We start from the raw sequence: 18,452 nt of genomic DNA, 5'->3' as shown, positions 1-18,452 counted from the left end.
TTATTCATATTTATATGTGAAACCACAGATTAAAAATGCTTGTATCTTTAGCAGATAATTTTTTAACTGTCATCGATGTGAGATAAAAAATTAACTCCTCTTTAAATATGTATTAAAAGTATTTAAACCTTACTGTTTTGTGGAACAACACTATGGTCCATATCGATCACACGTTAGGCCACTACAGAGGTATTTTCTTTTGCCGTCAATCATCACAAGTTTTAAGGTGATGAAGTCTGGCGATGATTATGAGCGTCTGAAGGACTTAAAACACGGAGTAACATTTTACTAAAGAAACTAATGTATAACGTTTTGTCAAAAAAAATTGTTATGCTGTGTTTGAGAAATTGTACATAGTGATATGATTAAAATGAAATTTGTGCCTTTGTGGGCGAAGGAAAAATGTTTTTAAATGAACACGTCAACTTTATTAGTAGCAACGTAGAAAATATTTTGTATTTGATAATATACATAGTATTTGATAATATAAATTGATAATATCGCATTATTATATATAATGTACTGTACGTAAAGTATTATTTATTTGTAAATTATTCTTTATTCTACAAAATTTTAAGTATCAGTTGACTAATATTACACTTCCTCTTTATTTATTTTTCTATATGTTCTTTTAATTTTAATAGTCTGTTAAAATAATATTCCAATAATACGGTAGCATTCTTCTGGTTTATTCGCTAGCGGTAATAAATATGTTTTATATTAAAAATGGCAATACTGTTAATAATTTGGTTTCAGCACAAAACTATTATATGCGTATTTAAATTACTAATCAATTTAGGTCTATTTTATTTGATAATATTATATGGAAAGATTAATAATTAAAAATTTATTTATTTACAAAGATTTTGTTTTAAAACTTAATTAATATAGAAATGTTCACCAAAATAAATGTTATATTAAATTTAAAATATCATACGTACAATTTTTATGTCACATGAATATAGTCGCTTCGTTGTTAGTGATTCGTAACTTTTGGCACAAGTAGTTGTATTTAAATTAAATAATAAATTTTCGTAAATAATGATATGTTTAAATGAACAAAATGTTTTCTTTTAAAGAATGTCGGCTGAATTTAATATGTATATTAAAAAATTTTTACTAATTGTTATTATGATAACGATAGTACTTATATAATAGTGAATATATGTAGCTCTCTTCTTGTATAGTTAGTACTCTCACTAAATATTATTTGCGTAAAAAAGAGGATAAAAAAGGATAAAACAACTTTTATTCTAATTACGCTTTGTGACAAATTATTTTACGAAAAAATTGTATATATTTTTGTAATTATTATGCACCTAGTCAGTATTATGTTGTTCAATACAACTGTTTATAACGTAATTTACTTTTAATATAGTAAAAAAAATTTTTAACAATTGTAAATATGTGAAAAGGAATAAAATTCCTTATTATTTTCATGTTTTTAATGTTAAGATAAAATTATAATATGCTATTAACTTCAAGGCAGTTATTTTAAACAAATAACTTATTTATAATTACTAGATCTTCCTATATGCAAATATAAATGTAATAGAAGTATTTGTAAAATTTATTTCGTAATCATTTTGAATGTAGTAATTATCTTAAGATATTAACAAATTTATAAATATGTTATAATTGTAATTATAGTCAATGCCAAATAAAACTGATCTCATTATGCATTTTAATATAAGAGGATGTTAGTATCTTTAGCCCAGCGTTGGACGTCCACTCATTAGGGGGACAGGCGACCTTCTTAAGGTCGGAAGACGCTGGATGCAGGCAGCTTCCAAGCGGTGTTACTTGAAATCTATGGAAGAGGCCTATGTTTACACTGAACGTTCTACGGAAATTATGTTGATGATACTATCTTGACTTATTTTACAACTCGATTAACAAAAAAACTACATTTATTTGTAAATATTTAGTCATAGAATGATTTTAATTTTCGATCCATATTTATCTAAAGTTCATGTGTTGGCTTACTATTGCAAGCACTTTTGTATTGAAAATATTTTGAGATACGTTTGCAATTAGTTACTCATAGAAGCTGCGTCCGTAATAACTTGACTAATTAACTTCAGGCAAGTATGCTTTCTATAATATCTTTAATAATTACCTACTCTAAATGTTACCGAAACCAAATTAATTTATTCTTGAATATTAAGTGTTATAAAACTATTCCATATATAAAATTATGCTAAACATAACCTTATTTTATTTAACAACCCGCTGTCCACTGTACGTTTCCCGGAGTCTGCGCTGACTCTTGTGGGTGTATAAAGTTAAACCCTGAAGAAATTAATAGGAATTATGACCTGTTTTTTTTATATCTTTCAAGACTGAAATGCTGAAATTAACTTAATAAAATTTATACATATCTATTTTTCCACGTGGAGTACTAAGACTTGCGATCGTAGGTTATGAGTTTGATTCCCGGGATAAAATCTCACATGTATTCAGAGGATGGGCAACAGCGTCCTCTGAGATCAACAATACACGTCGATCGCCAACCTACCAGCCAAGCGTAACAATTACGGTATATCCCTTAATAGATTTTTATGGGGTCTTAGAGTGGGTCTGTATTGACTGAAACGATACGATTCAAATGATTATCGTTTTACCTTATTGTCTTGAATACAAAGGACAAAGGAACGACTTCAACCTTTTAATAAAATAGCGGATAATCACACACACTCAGAAGCTATCGACAGTGTCATATTCAGAAGAAAACAAGGATTCATCATTTTAAAATAAATAAAACACCATTAATATCTTAATGTTTCGCATTTAATTTGAATATATTCATAACAAAATTCCATTGCGATATTTTTGGTCGTCCATTCCCAAATTAATAATATAAAATTATTTTTTCTTATGAAAAATAACAGATGATATCATGTTATAAATAAATAGAAATGAATTCGATCATTTGGAATCTTATACACAATATTATTATGGTCCAAGTGAAACACAGCCGGGTAATGTTCTGGAAAGTATGACACTTAAAAACTATTTTAAATATGGAATACAAATGAAAAATGATTTATGCCAGTTACATAAAATAATAAGGAGTTTAGTAAAAATATTGCACCAAGCTTTATATCAAATACATTTTACTTTTTACACATTTGTATACTTAAATACGGCAATAAAAATGTTTTTTTTTTAAATTGTATAATAATATTGGTGTCAAAAGTCCCTCATACATATTGTATTCCATATTTTCATGATTGTATACCTAAGAAATCAGAAAAAAATCTATCAAATAAATAATAACAACATGACGTGATGTCAATCCGTGTATATGAAAAAATCTCGACACAACTGTGCAGATTGTGATGTGATACAAAAAAATAAATAGATTTTTTGTTTTCAAAATTTCATAGCCGTGGACACAACTAACATAGTCAAACTCGCTAACACTCGCAAACTTTGTGTTCAATTGTGTTTTATTAGTTATCGCATGTAAATAACGCAATAAAAAAAACTCGTGAATTATTATTATTAAATTTTATCGATAATCGATAAATATTTTCCGGTACACATCACTAGTTATTTGTGTGTGATGTGAGATTCGATGAAACGATTCTTACAAGTTATCCCTACAATTAATAATATTTTAACAACTTTTAATTTTGGCCGCATAATACTATGTTATAAAATGTTTTAATCCTATCCAATAAAAGCTTAATTTTATATTGTACTAAATGTCTTTCACAAGTCTTATTACAGTCAAGGGGTTTTAGTCTCAACGCAGAATAAATACAGGCAAGATATCTCTGTTGTTTTGTTTAACATTCACAAAATATTTTAATACTCCATATGGCACACACCGCTTTCTCGGAATTGTTAAACATATGCCATTCGACAGGTATATAATAATTATTATTTACGTAGTGTAGAAATTATTTAATACTCGTGTTTCTTCAACGTTATTCATTAAAAGATAATTGTAATTTTTATAAAATTATTTGTACAAATAGGGATGTCTTGTGATATAATTTAAATAACCCTTGAGAAATGTCTATTTGATAAGAGTCTATAATGCTAGAGATTTATAAAGCAAGCAATGCTTCAATTGTGAAAAATATACCAAAGAAGTAAATTTTTAGGAGAGATGTAATGTCTTGGTTCTCTAAAAACCCGCCCTTCTGATCGTATATACAGGGTGATATGTTTTAGAGATGTAAATGTATAATACCATTGCTGTTGATTAATGTTTGTTACACCATATCCAAAAAATCAATGGTTTCTGAAATAATAAATAACGTAATGTTAGTATATTACGAAAAAGCGTTTTTAAAAATAGGATTACTGCATGTTAATATTTTTTATTGTTTGGTCTGTGTCTGTCTATCTGTCCCTGCAAACTTTGTACTTAGTTATTGGCTTACAATACAATAGTTTTAGAATGATCATCTTATACCAGATGATAAGAAATAAGTGTAAAATATTTAAATCTTTTTGCTGATACATGAACTATATATTCACTATTCTAAAGTTTTTACACCAAAAACCAATTACCCTGTATAAAAGATTAAAAATTTTGTTAAAAAATCGGCAAACATGTGGGAGTTGGTATTAGACTAGGTACCAAATTTAAACTTACTTCTATTTATATCTCTTTCTCTTTTGATCATGTATATATATAACAAATTATAATAATATATATTAAATATAAATAATTTATCCTTAATCTGTAGAGTTCCTTGGCCAATTATTTATCAAATAGACATTTTCCAACAAAATACAATCCTATGTGAATTTTAATGTGCATCACATGCAAACATCCGAGTTAGACTTTGGTGAAGTTCCTTTACAATTAAATTTCTCTTTCAATTGTGATTTTTTTTTCAATGCAGCATCGGCGTCTGCAACACTTCTATCCACCTGCAAATAAAACATGTCATTACCAAAATTTATTCAAGAAAAAATTACACACAATTAAAGAATTTTAAAAAAGCGAACTTCACACGCGCATTAAATGCTGAATATTTCTTTCTAAAACACTACCAATGAAGATAACATAATACAATTCAAAACAATGTAGCGCTTCCTTCGGTTGTAATGGAAACTAGTAATCACATGAAATTCTAGGTATTATATTGAAATAAGCCTGCGTGCGACTTGTATTATGTCTAGTGAAGACCTGCAATTCAGTAGTTGAAACATGTGTTAACATTCAAATATGGTATGGCCCAATTTATTTTTTTGATGAACACCTGTGCTTTTGTGTGCAATCTTACAAACCAACTGGATCTGCATTGATAACCTTACCTAAAGGTATACTAAGTTCTTTTTGCTTGCATGGCAACATCCTTCATTAGCATTTCTTACAATGTTTATTTACAACGCTGAATCCTGTTCCAATATCGAAAGAGACTATATTAAGCAATTTTAATGTTTGCATTGTTTAAAATTTTATTTCTCGGTTCGGGTATATATGCTAGTATTAAAAAAATGAGTATTTTTAGTTTTGTTGTTATTAAGTTTTCCAGCATGTTAATAATAGACCAAACATGATGTAAAATGTGGGTTGTGTTATTCTTCTTTTCAGCCGATGGACGCCCACTGCAAGGCATCCGCCTCTACCAAAGATCGCCACAACGACCGGTCTTTCGATGCCCGCATCCAGCGACTTCCCTCAACCGCGATTATGTCGTCGGTCCATCTAATGACTGCCTATTCAAGCCGCGTCTACCAGCACGTGACCGCCACTCTAACCTTTCAGCCCCATAGGCCATTGGTTGCACGACCGATGTGCCCGCCCACATCTTGGTTGGGTAAGTATGTGCGTATATATATTTTAGATGACATTTAAACCTACTCCTTATCAATCATGAATCTAAATTCAGTACTCACGCCACGTAATAGCTGCTCCAAGATCTATTTAAGTATTCTACTAAAGAATATTATAAATAAAATTATAAAAGTGGATTAATTTCAGTCACGTACCTGGTATAGGTGAAATGGCTATCGGCCCTGAAGAAGTACACGTGGTTTTTGAACTGCAACTTGAAGACGAACTCCTTGTCGATACCGTCAGTCGGTGCCGGTGAGCCAACGTTGTATCTTTAATATTTTATTAAGTTAAAATTATGAAAAAAAAAATTAAAAACCTTGGCTGACCATCTTAAAAAAAATGACAATTATCAATCTAAAATTTAAAGGGTTTTAATGATATAAGAAAAAATGAGTAATAAAATGTTATTTGATTAATCCATGTTTCCAAAAGGGACCGGACTCCTAGTTAGTTATATATACACAATGCTTATTTAAATGTTTTAATATATGTTAACTCAATAATAATAATATAAACATTTTAGACGTCTCGATAAAAAGTTTTTCAATAGGTAATATTTCATTTCGCCTACCACTAGGTGGCGATACCGTTCCCTTTGGGAAATTATGCTTTATACAAACGGCTGATACCCATTTCTTCGACAAAGAAATGGTAGCACAGCTAGTTTATACCATTATATCTGACTATTAATATACCCAACTGAATTAAGAAATGTATTCTACATAATAATCATAGAGGCATTCATACCCTAACAATGGGAGAGACGCGAGCGGGGTCTCGTCCTGCCAGCTTTTGTAGAAGAACAACGTGAACGCCGCGAAGACTACCCACAGCTTCTGCCAACCGTGCGAGTTCTTAAACTTGCGCAGCAAGTATCCCGACAGTTGCGTCTGAAAGTTTACAACATAATATACGTATTAAACGCAAAGTATATAAGTGTCTTAAAAACCTTGACGATTCATTTACTCGTAAATAAAGAAGTGGAGATGAAGAACTCGCTCAGGTTTTGAATTAGAGACTACCGGACCAGCAAACGAAACACATGACGTACATCCTCAATGTCGAAAGAGGACATTGTTACGGTCGTCGAAAGACGATGGTTGCGACCCCTTTCCAATCGGTCTTATTGGAAATCTATCGGTAGGATTATGCCCAGCAGTGGATGTCTTACGGCTGAAATGAAGATAATATTGATAATGGGAAAAAAACAGTTTTTAAAAAAAAAATCCAGTTTCACAGAAATTTAGCATATGAACCAATCTTGGGGCTCAGTATAGAAATTAATCTGTGGTATTATTACACATTCAACCACGACTACATGACTTAAGTATGGCCTGTTGGGGATGTTCCATTGGACATTCTACATATACCACAACAATGGCTTGTTCTTTGATTATGAACATTTCAATGAAAGCAATGAAACGTTAACTTATAATTTTAAGTACAAATTGAAAAGGAAAATAACAAAAGCTCAATGAGTGCATATCAAGGGAATTTCGCCAAAATTTGTTAAATGGAAGTAAACTAGTACATTTCTTCATTCTTCATCTCACTACGCCAGACATTCCTAATTGTCGACTAGGTATAAGCCCAGCTTCTTTATAAATCTATATCCCAGAAATCAAAGTCACATAAGGGGTTCTTTCCAACCAATATTTCCTTAGTGATTATTGTTAATTCTTTAAAGGAATCTTAAATCGTAGTATAGGAACGACATTGTATAAAGGATATATTGCTCGTGGAATGCCGTGGGATATTAAAAAAGGTGTATTTACCCGCATGGCGAGGTTCAGGTGCTGACGCGTGAGTGAGGCCACGCGATGCCAGCAGACGAACGTCAGCGCACCGCCCGCGCTCGACGCACTCGTCCCGGTCTCTGTAAAACACGCAGATTACATTAACATAATATATTATATAAACCCGTTGAATATATTTAAAGACAAAGATCTTTGATCAGTCACTATTAATCTTAAAAAACGGCTCATGGTCACCTAGGGAACAATGGAGAGGGCTATGTTTGTAGTTTCGCTGCCATCGAATGTTGAATGCGGAATTCCGTGTTCCGAAGAACAACTCATTGATGGGCGTTGGACGAGGCCCATCACTGGTGCAACCGACAGCGGTTGGTAGCGAAAGGTTCTTAAGTGGCGACCATGTGCCAGTAGACGCATATAAAACATAGAAAGTAACATAGCACCACAAACTTTACAAAAAGAATCACGATCTTCAGTAGCGAGGGATACGTCGCAAGGAGAAGGAACTGTATATGTGTGAAAATGAAGAGAAGTGTACCGTCCGCGTGTACAGGCGTGAGCTGCGTGTCGACGTGCGTGGGTCGCTCCCGCGCGCGCTCCACGGCTGCGGCCAGCGCGTCGCACCAGCCCGTGTACTCAGCTGCGCTGCTTGCACTCAGCACCACGCACGTGTCCTCGCCTGCCACAACAATTATAATATTTAAAAAGTGATACACAACTTAAAAGTAGACATAGCATTCACTAATTACTATTCTATTAATACTCAACACATATGTATATATATACATAAGACAAGTAGGGTAGACATTGAAAAAGAATAACTTTTGCCGTATAAAGAATAAATAAAGTATCACACCCACATCTATAATACTTTTAAACATCGTTATCCAGGTAAATTAAAAAAAAATCACCCTTTTTCGCTGGAATGCCAGTTTATTAGAAATAATTTGCAAATGAATTGTGTATTTTTTTTTGGATCAAACCTACTACTGCCCACGTGGCATGGAGGACCAGGAGAAGCCTTGACTCGGAGCGCTAACTTGGTCCACTTCGAGCTCTTAAATTTCTTCGGTGCACGCGCCACGATGTGTCTGGGTTTAATGGCTCCAACGAGGGTACCTAACCCTGGGCTGACTAGCTAACGCTACCACCACTTTGCAAAGCGTTAGCGCTGGGAGCTTAATGTATTTGAGAGTAGTGGTTATCATCACCTGAGAGTGTGAAGGAGTGGGGCAGGTCGGAAGGTATGAGCTGCAGCGAGTGTAGCGGCAGCGCGAGATGCGCACGGAACTGCGCACCCGAGCACTTGGACGCCACCAGCAGCAGGTCGCTAAACTGAAATAACAATATTAATTGCATTACTCTCTTGATGAATGTCAATATTTGCTACCACTTCCTACTATCTCTACTCCGTCGGTAAATTTACTGACTGTGGTATTAATTTCTCTTTCTCTATCTAAATCCCAATTTGACAAAAGCTAGAATCAAATTTAACTCCACTTTTAAATACATCTCTTAGATAGTTCCAAACAAATCCCGGTCTTAGGCAAGCCCACGACAAAATGAAACTATTTGTTTTTTTTTTGGTTAATTTCACAATATGTTTAATACAGTAGCAGCTATTTATTATCAAAGTTTTATTATCATTTCTAAATTCCTTTGTACTGTAGTAGAATCTGTTTTGTGTAAGTGTGATAAAGTATGTAATTGTGTTTAAAATTTTGATATGAAAATTCAGAGGAAATTAAGAAGTATTACAATTATAAACTCATAGAAAAGAATGAAAAATATTGTTTACAATATTAACGACATTACAAAATAACAAACAAACATTACAAAAGAAACTCAAAATAAGAATGAAATTAATTAAAATTGTGAGAAAAATTACAATGTAAATAAAGGCCCCTTTCCACCAATGATAGGAGAGACTCTAAAACCATAAACGAATTATGGACCTTATGTTATACATAACTATTAACTATTGGTTACAAGTCACACAATTTTTTTTACTATTGTAATTTAGTCGATCTGGAGTAAGATTATGTGTATTTAACAAGCTATGAACCAAAAACATGTCTATTGGGTAAAAATTTAGTTATTGACTAAATACTAGAAGAATAATATATTACCAGAAACAGCATACGTTGCTGTAGACCCTTGGCGGAGTGCTTGTAGAGACAGCCGAGCCGGATGAATTCGCGCTCGGCCACTAGCAGCTTGTCGTAACCTGCGACAACCATTCACCTTACTAATCGACGTCATTCATTTTTCGTTTGAGAATTTTGTCGAAAATTACATGGTCGCTCAACGAGCCAAATTTTTCTACCAAATCAAAATAAAAAATTAGTAGATGTGTGCATAGACCATAGATGACCATAGAGACCAGATGCAGACCGCTTCCAGATGGCCCTATTTGAAGTGGCCTATGATGATGATACTGAACATCTTATTAATATACTATTTTACTTATTAAGTTCTCTCATCTGAAAAAACAAGTCTGTAGCAACTTATTGAAACCAGTTAATCTTCTAATTCATAATTAAATAAATGGCACTATTGTTTACGTTTCGTTAGGAATCTATCATTGTTAGGTATGATGAACTAAAAATTTAGAACTTTGACTTGTGTTTCAATTCATTCAATTTCATTCTCCCCCTCCTCGCACTCCCTCTTCTGCTTTCTAGCGATAACATAACAATCTGGATCAATCCATGGCTCCACAGACCAATTATCAATTGTAGTAATTCATATGGGTTATCGTTGTTGTTAATAAGTGCTTGTCACAGCGATTGACGTACACGTGAGATATTTAAGAACAGACAGCTTGACGTTCGCACATTAGATGTTTATTCCACCACGAACTAGGTAAGAGTTCAGTTTTTGGTAGGAGACAGGTAATGCGACGTGGTGACTGAAGCACTGACCAGTAAGGTCGCGCTGCACCTGGCACAGCGCGCTGTGGTTCTCCACGTGCGGCAGCTGCTGCAGCGCCAGTGCGGCCATCCTCGTCGACAGCTCCAGAGCAGCGCGCGCTCGACTGCTGCCCGTGCCCACTGACAGCTCTATTGAAAAAAGAAAAAAAAATTATAAGCTGGACATATACAACAAGGAGCAATGAAAACGCAAATTGGAGGCTCAACTGGTGGTGAATTTTTTTTATATGCATCATAATCACACATGGGGCATGGTGTCCCCGTTAAATTTAACTTGTTGAAAGCGTTCAGTCTTCCTACGACTTTAACAAGGCCATCACTCCGCCGCGTCGACCGACATCTTACTCTTTATTATATTTATTTTATACTTCAGAAGTATATTTTAAATAGGTTTTTTTTTTTATTGGGGATACTTTTTTCCTTTATTATTTGTTTCATATGAAGTTATCTTAAAACTTCCCAATAAGAAAAGTGACCGATATCTTTTTCAGCTCGTTCTAGTTTTTGTTAGACGTCGGCGCTGTTAGCCTTGTGGGGCTGTTATAACTTCATCAGTCACAGGGCTCCCGGATTAAAGATCCGCGAGCTAAAATTTACATTTCTCCCGCTTCTAGTTCTGCCCGTTCTGGTGCGCCCACTTGGATATCATGTCGCTCGTCTGTGTGACTCGGTAGCATTATTTCTTCGTCCCTCCGTGTGGTGTTGGTAGAGAAGTCATCGTTCCGTAGCTCTTATCGTTTTGGCTGTTTTTTTGGGTTCATTCATTCTGGTGGCCCTCTTGCATGGAAGTTTCTAGTCCGTGTGAAGACTCATTTTGACGGCCTTGCTGCGCGTTGTAGGCAACCCTTGATCCTTTTCAGAATCGTTGCATCGAGTGTTAAAAAAGCGCGTCGTAGCCGAAGCTATGTTTTAGGACGGTAAATTGCTTTAGCTATAAGTTCGCTTTTATACGTTACGTATTAGTAGTAGAAGTGTAATAACTAATTAAATATAATTGTAATAGACTACCTGACTATTACAAATTCATACAATATACACAGGATTTTCAAAATTAGCCTTGTTGTTTTAGGTATTGAAATCGGTATAATCAAGTGGAATTACTTACTAAACAATTACATTATACTGTAATGATAATACAAATACAAAATATTTCCACAAAAAAAATGCAATGACAAAAGTAAATTACGAACAAGATACTATATTATTTAGTGTGCAAAGAAAATTAGACAGTATTAACCGTGTGCGAGTCTGCGGAGATGCAGGGCTCTGTGCAGAGGTCGCAGAAGCAGTGCAGCGAGGGGCAAGGGTGCTGTTGCGTCGAAATCGGCGGCAGCACGTGCGCCTGCGCCGCCGCGCCGTCTCGCGCTCTCCACTAGCGCCACCAACGCACCCGCGCCTAGTGCATACTGCTCGTACGCCTGCGAACATACAAGTACCAATGCAATCAAACCATCAACACCCAAATCCAATACAAAAATCCAGTTTAAAGATCATAAGTAGGGGTTTGACAAAAAAAAAAAAACAATAAATGCGACTTACGTCCACGGCTCCTATCTAAAGCTTTAAAAGGGTATAGCTCATTTGCAAGCAAAAACTTTGAAGCTTTTACACTAATTTTCAATCATCCTATACTAAGTGATCACTCTGAAATCTGTTAAATTAAATTATTCTTTCTATTCGAATACGACGGGCCGATAACTTCTACCATAAAATACTATAAAAACTAACTATAAAATATTTTAATACGAGGTAATCCGAATTTTAAAAGCACTTGTGTTATTATTTCGGAAACCATTGATATTCGAATAGGGTTTACAATACATTATTTGACAGCAAATGATACATACAATCATTCTTTTACAGCTTTTACATCTATTACTAATCACCTTTTATATGATATTATAATCTTGACCCAACAGATAGAAGTCGTGAAAGCATTAGCAGCATATATCTATGTGATTACAATAGGACGTTATTTCCTTTCGGGGCTATCATTAGGGCATATTATAAGAAATTATAGTATTCATATAATACAGTTTTTATACTATAAGCTTATTATTGGATAACAAGTTGTTTCACACCAATACTCACATCATATATGTTAGTCAGATAGTCGTGCAGTAAGTCTGCTATTTTCTTATATTCCGGCTCTTCGTTATCTGTAAACAATAATAAAATATTAACTTGTTGCCATCTTAAAAAATAACATAAACATAATAGCTACATTTTCGTTTGTATTCGTGCAATACTTTTATAAAGTTTGTGAAACAAAAACTCCTTTAGCGGTGAAACGGTTTTCTAAGTGATAAAAAGCTTGGGAATGAATTGCTCTGTCTACTATATTAAGAAAATTTTAAGAGGAGCTGTAGTTTGTTTTAAATTATCTTTCACATCAGGAACTCTACCAGCCATATGTTTTATGGTGAAGAATGTCATTTTCAATTCTTCACATGACATATTCGTGTGATCATTATTAAGCATTATAAGTGGATAGCCATAATGTGAATGTATAAAAAAGCCTATTCTTCTTCAGGACAATGCTTATGTTTGTTGGTAGAACATACATGGAAATAGTTCTAAAAACAACAATATTACTTTGTAGGCTTTACAAACATTTATATGAATCATGTTGATGTTTTTTATAAAGCTGTGTAATAAGAAATGTCATTGATATAATTATATTTATACTTTCTCTTTCAACAAGCATATGAAATAAGCATTATCTATAAATATATAAATACATAAATAAGCTCTGGCAACTTTTCGAAACGAAAACATATATATTACGTAATTTTGATTCTAGCAAAACGCTATAGGTTAGAATAACGTATACCATCATACAGAGGCGGCATAAACGTGGTCAGTAGACAGTCGTAACTCGTTCGGAGTTCTTTGGCAAAAAACAATTAAATATGTTAATAAATGACTAGATAAATAGGATAAAAAAGTTATATTTATATTTTTTAAAAAGCACATTTACTTTATTGAGCCTTTACACTAATGTTTAATACAGTTGCAAATCATTTTAGAAAACGATAGTAATAAATATAGTAATAAATACTAGTGATTTATTAATAAAGTTTACAGACAGTGTTAATTTAAAATATCCAACTGACACAATCAGACTGGGCGCAGAATTCTTTAATTTTGATGCATGCGTATAGATTTTGTGCTCAATAAAGTAAGTTATGTAACATCAGCTTAATGATGGCGGCTAATTTAGAATAGCTTGATTGTTTTAAATTAACTGGGGACAGTTAGACCCTTCTAAATTTAAAAATCAAATGTTTTCAACTAGTTCTTCTAACTAAAGTAACAGCCTGAGCTCAGGTACCCAATTAAGTTTCTGAACTTAGTTATCAAAAGTAAGCTGTGCTTTAACCCTGTTAAATTCCCGAGGGAAAATGAATCTTATGATAAGAAGATAAAGTCTATTACCGTGTCGTGCATGCGGCGCGGCGGCAGCCAGAGCGCGGTCAAGGCGTGCGAGCAGCGCGCCGGCGGGCAGAGCGAGAGGTTCGAGCGCCAGGCAGCCGCGCGCCAACGCGCTCGCCTCCGCGCCCTCAGCGCCTGCGCACGCCACACGCCCCACGTGCCGCGACCACGTCTGCGACATCACATAACATGCCTTAATACAGATATATTCAGCGTGACGATCAAAATATAATCCAATATGTTTTATTTCTCAAAAAGACATTTAGAGAAACAGACAGATTTCATGTCGACCATTTCCACGGAAACGCTTTTGAGAAGGCAATTTACTGGTATAAATTATTGGTTTAAAAATAGGTCTCTGAAGTGGCAAATCAGGACCACTTGAAAGTCAATTTAATTAGCTCTTTCTATAAAGAAATCGCCAGCCTCTTAAATCCGCGGTCATCGCTATCGGCAGCGGTGCTCATGCTCTTTTTTCCTCCACACTGCCGCGCTTTATTAAGGCATTCTAAAAAAAAAGTCTATTAGTAATGGTGCAATTTATTAAGTACGATCGTATCAAATGATAGACGCCCACTGCAAGGCCTCTTCTAAAAATGGCCGCTATGTTTTGGGCTGACAGCATTCAGCGACTTACTACAACCTCGAATATGTTGTCGGTCTACCTTATGTGGGGCCGTGGTCGCCAATCAAGAAAGTTTTGACCCCAATGGTCGTCGTAGATACATACGACTGTGACGAGCTCGAGGTCCCGCTTGTATGTGCGCTCCGTCATCAGCAGCTCCTTGGCGACGTAGTACGTGACGTCACCGCGCCGTCGGCCCTCGCCGGCGTATGCGTTGCGCGAAGAAATACTACGCAACATTGTTAGATTTAAGTCAGTTTCATTTCTTTTCGATCTGGTTCTGCACTATTGCCTTGAATATTTAATTCAAAATATCTTTATTCAAACAGACTTTAATACGCACTTTTGAATCATAAACTATTTTAACATTATAAGTAGTAAGCGAGCACCGTCTCTGAATGCTGATCTGCTGAAAAGAGGCGGGCAATTTTTAAACGAATTTTAGTTCGATACATTTCAATCAACTAAAAACTCTTCAATGGTATAACAAGATTTATTTAATGATCTACTTTCAATTTTTGGTATAGAACTAAGGAAAGGAAGGTGTAACAACACCATTTTTAACCAAGTTGTAACATCTTGTGATATTATATACACATTAACAAGGTCAAAATATTTTCATCTAATAGCCTAATTATTCGCGCCTTCAAACCCCCTTGGGGGTGGGATTTCGAAAAAACAAACTTCAAAACTCTAAGCCTTAAGGTTCCAGAGATATCGAAATGAGTCAGTACATATGCGGAACATAAATTCACAGGTCATTAAGTTCGATTCCCGGCAGTAGCAATCATGTTGATAAGTGTGACGATCTGAAGGCACCTGTTGTTGTTCCGCCTGGACAGCGTGTCCCCGGCGTCGCTCTCGCCGCCGCTGAGCACGTCCATGCTGTTGGTAGACGCCGACACAATGTGCACTGCAACAACAAATTACTTTTAAATGTAAATAGTAAAATACAGCTGGTGGTACTTTAAAAAATCTTTAGATCGTTAACCAGGGAGTATTGAGTTATTTTAGCAACATCGCTCACGGATAACCAGTTGACTTCGTTTAACTGGTAGTTGTAGAGAAAGTAAATAATATTGAGTGATTTTATATGAAAGTACGTCACATATTTTTTCAAAGTTTATTGACATCTAACTATAGTTTTTAAAAGATTTTTTAAAGGCCCATTTTGTTTGAAGGTTTTTTCGCATCTTCCGAAGTGGTTACAAGTGGTGATCTGTACTAAAAAGTAATAATTTTCATATTATAAGAAAGAAAAGTGTATAATAGCATAAACAAATTTACATAAGTGATAATTCTGTGATATTTAAGGAACGGAGCGATGAATGAAAAGAATGTAAATAAATTGTAAAATGGAAGAAGAGGAAAGATAGATCTTAAGAGAAATGTCAGAAGAGCATAAAATTAAAAGCAGATGTGAAAAAAATTAATAAAAGGACCTATAGTTATATGATGTCGTTGCTACAGGAATTTTGGGATTCCTGATTAAAAAACATGTCGTGTATTTGTCTTTCATTTTCATATAGAACCCTAAGAAAGTTTTTTACCAGGCTATTATTTTAATTCCCTAAAACATGATTGGCACAAAATTATAGTTATGAAATAATCGGTATTATAAATAAATCTAGTTGGCTTACCGTTGACATTACCGTTGATAGTGTCACAGCTGTCCAGGTGGCGACGGTCGCGGTTGTCCACGGCGTCGTAACCATTGGTGAGGTGGGTAACGAAGGGGGTGGAGGAACATAATGGCGCCACCGCACGCTCCGCATCTGCATTAGGAGACATGCAGAGACTCGCTGACGACACCGTGTGATCCTCTTCCTCAGGCGACGTGTCGTCTGTAAACCAAACAAAATTTAAAAAAAAATTTGACAGTGACAGCGCACATCAATTTGACATTTGTTTGACATTTGTTTATCGTTTTCGTTTTTCTTTCAACATTATTTAAATTATAATTAATTCAAGGTAACGACTTTTTCGGGGAGCGTAAGATAGTGTGGCGAACTTTGGAGGCTTAAAACCAGTGATGATGATAAATGATTTCATTGCAATTTCGCGCAAATAGATTGCCTCATTTTCCTTACAGTCAGGGTTTGTGATCTCTGGCCGGTAAGACCAAATTCTTTTGTCTTATTATGTGTGGAGATTTATGTCTACTGTACAACTATCAACAGTAAGTTTATATTTCATGTACGTACTAGTAAAAAACATTTATTATTACAGTTAGAAGCATTACCATGAATCAATTATAAAGTTTATTCATTAACATAGAAACTAAATCTAACAAATATCAAATTTATTTGTCGTAGATTCAGAAAAAAGCTAAAATAATAAAAAAGTTTAACATTAAACAACACAATTATTCATGCTTCATAAACATAACGTAACAATAAAAACAAAGACATCCTTAAACATAAACACTAAATGTTAAACATAAGAAATAAATATGTGTGGTGTCGAATATAACTGCAAATTAAAGAGTACAGGTTAAATAAAAAATAATATAGACATTGAATATTGCGTTATCACACTTACATGTTACTTCCCGGCAGCTTATAACCATTACACTCTTGGGTTTTAAAAAAAAATCGAATAAAAATACACGGTTTTTTATATTTATTTATTTGTTTAACTAACCCCCGGGTTAAGGGGCAGTGTATTGCAGGATTACCGTACACTTACATATAAATTCAAAAAGGAAGTAACATTCGAAACCTTTGAAACAATATTCAAATTACGTGACGACGTAATTATTGTTTTTTTTTTTTTAATTTTCAATAATGATTTACATTACAGTCTATTCGGGTTGTACAATCTCAATCGAAAAGTCGAAGTACTTAAAATTAAGAATTTCATATATATATATTTAAGTTTTACCGACCATTCATCGCACTAACTAGAGAGGAGCCGACCTCTTACGCCTAATAGTCTAAAATTGCTTTGCGCTCACTGCCACATACTATACCTTTATCAGTTCCACATTCAATTGAACACTATGGCTAGTGGATAATCATAAACTCATCTCGCTGGTGAAGAACGAAAAACAACCTAATTTTTATATCTTCGTAGCCATAGAACTGAAATTTGATAAAATAGGTGCTACAACTTTCATTTAAATAATAAAATAAAAATAAAAATATACTTGCGGTGATAATTTTAGCTTGATTATTAAATATGGGACATTAAAGAAATAAGTTTTTATTAGTGCTGCTTAAAAAAAAAACTTTTGAAATACATGTACTGAACTTGTTTTACACTTGGAGCTTTATAAATAAAGCTTTGCAAAAAGAATAAAGTAGTCAATTTAGCATTCGATTAATTTTGAAATTCTGTTTTTGTTAGTTTGTAGTAGTCTATTGTTAACAGCTTCATCTCGAGTTGACGGTGTTATATTTTTAAAACAATTATTGAGATCAAATCGTATTAAGAATACAGTTTTTAATTTGTTTCATTTTTGAATTCTGTGCAATTTGATTTATGTTCATTGTTTTAAAAGGAAAATTTAAACTTTTATAGATCATTAGAATTATATATATCATAAAGAATTTTCAAAATCATGTAAATATATATATAACAAAGAATTTGTGCGAAATTTATAGTAAGTATATGCACTAATAGTAATAGGATTTATTGCATCGTGATATGACATTTATATTGATAATAATATTCTATCTCGCCTTTACAAAGTTTTTTTCAAAAAAATTGTACATATAAATGCCAAAGAATTTACATTCATATAACAAACGCTTGAATTAAAATTAAGGAAAATAAAACCTAACCAACTCTTTTAGTTGAAAATCGTACAAATTATTCTCAGCTATCATTACTGAACCATTATTTAACACCAGTCAAATATGGCTAGTCGGTAGACAGCGATATTGTTCACAATTTGA

The 18,452-nt window shown here is 33.8% G+C and overlaps 2 protein-coding genes across 3 annotated transcripts in view; both read right to left on the bottom strand.

The window, feature by feature from the left end:
* Positions 1-2,791: 2,791 nt before the first annotated feature.
* LOC137929917 (FERM, ARHGEF and pleckstrin domain-containing protein 1-like) lies at positions 2,792-16,344 on the bottom strand. The gene is made up of 14 exons (XM_068773051.1): positions 16,194-16,344; positions 15,373-15,466; positions 14,659-14,782; positions 13,932-14,100; positions 12,585-12,652; positions 11,731-11,911; positions 10,485-10,622; positions 9,690-9,787; positions 8,772-8,895; positions 8,099-8,239; positions 7,582-7,682; positions 6,554-6,696; positions 5,959-6,075; positions 2,792-4,893 (listed from the first exon to the last, which is right to left on the bottom strand). The coding sequence occupies exons 1-14, from the start codon at positions 16,342-16,344 to the stop codon at positions 4,857-4,859; spliced, it is 1,686 nt and encodes a 561-aa protein (XP_068629152.1). The 3' UTR covers positions 2,792-4,856.
* Positions 16,297-18,452, bottom strand: part of LOC137929328 (FERM, ARHGEF and pleckstrin domain-containing protein 1-like) — a 91,995-nt gene continuing 89,839 nt past the window's right edge. For both annotated transcript variants that reach the window (XM_068772218.1, XM_068772219.1), the window contains one exon: positions 16,297-16,397. In XM_068772218.1, the coding sequence (XP_068628319.1) occupies positions 16,382-16,397 (16 nt within the window). In that variant the 3' untranslated portion in view covers positions 16,297-16,381. The remainder of the gene's footprint in view (positions 16,398-18,452) is intronic.

Source organism: Battus philenor, unplaced genomic scaffold, assembly GCF_028537555.1.
Source record: "Battus philenor isolate CCGP_79_NKW_IND1 unplaced genomic scaffold, ilBatPhil1.0.hap1 SCAF_5, whole genome shotgun sequence".
Taxonomy (NCBI): Eukaryota; Metazoa; Arthropoda; class Insecta; order Lepidoptera; family Papilionidae; genus Battus; species Battus philenor.
The sequence above is the reverse complement of the archived record's forward strand: the minus strand, read 5'-3'. Positions and strand labels throughout refer to the sequence as shown.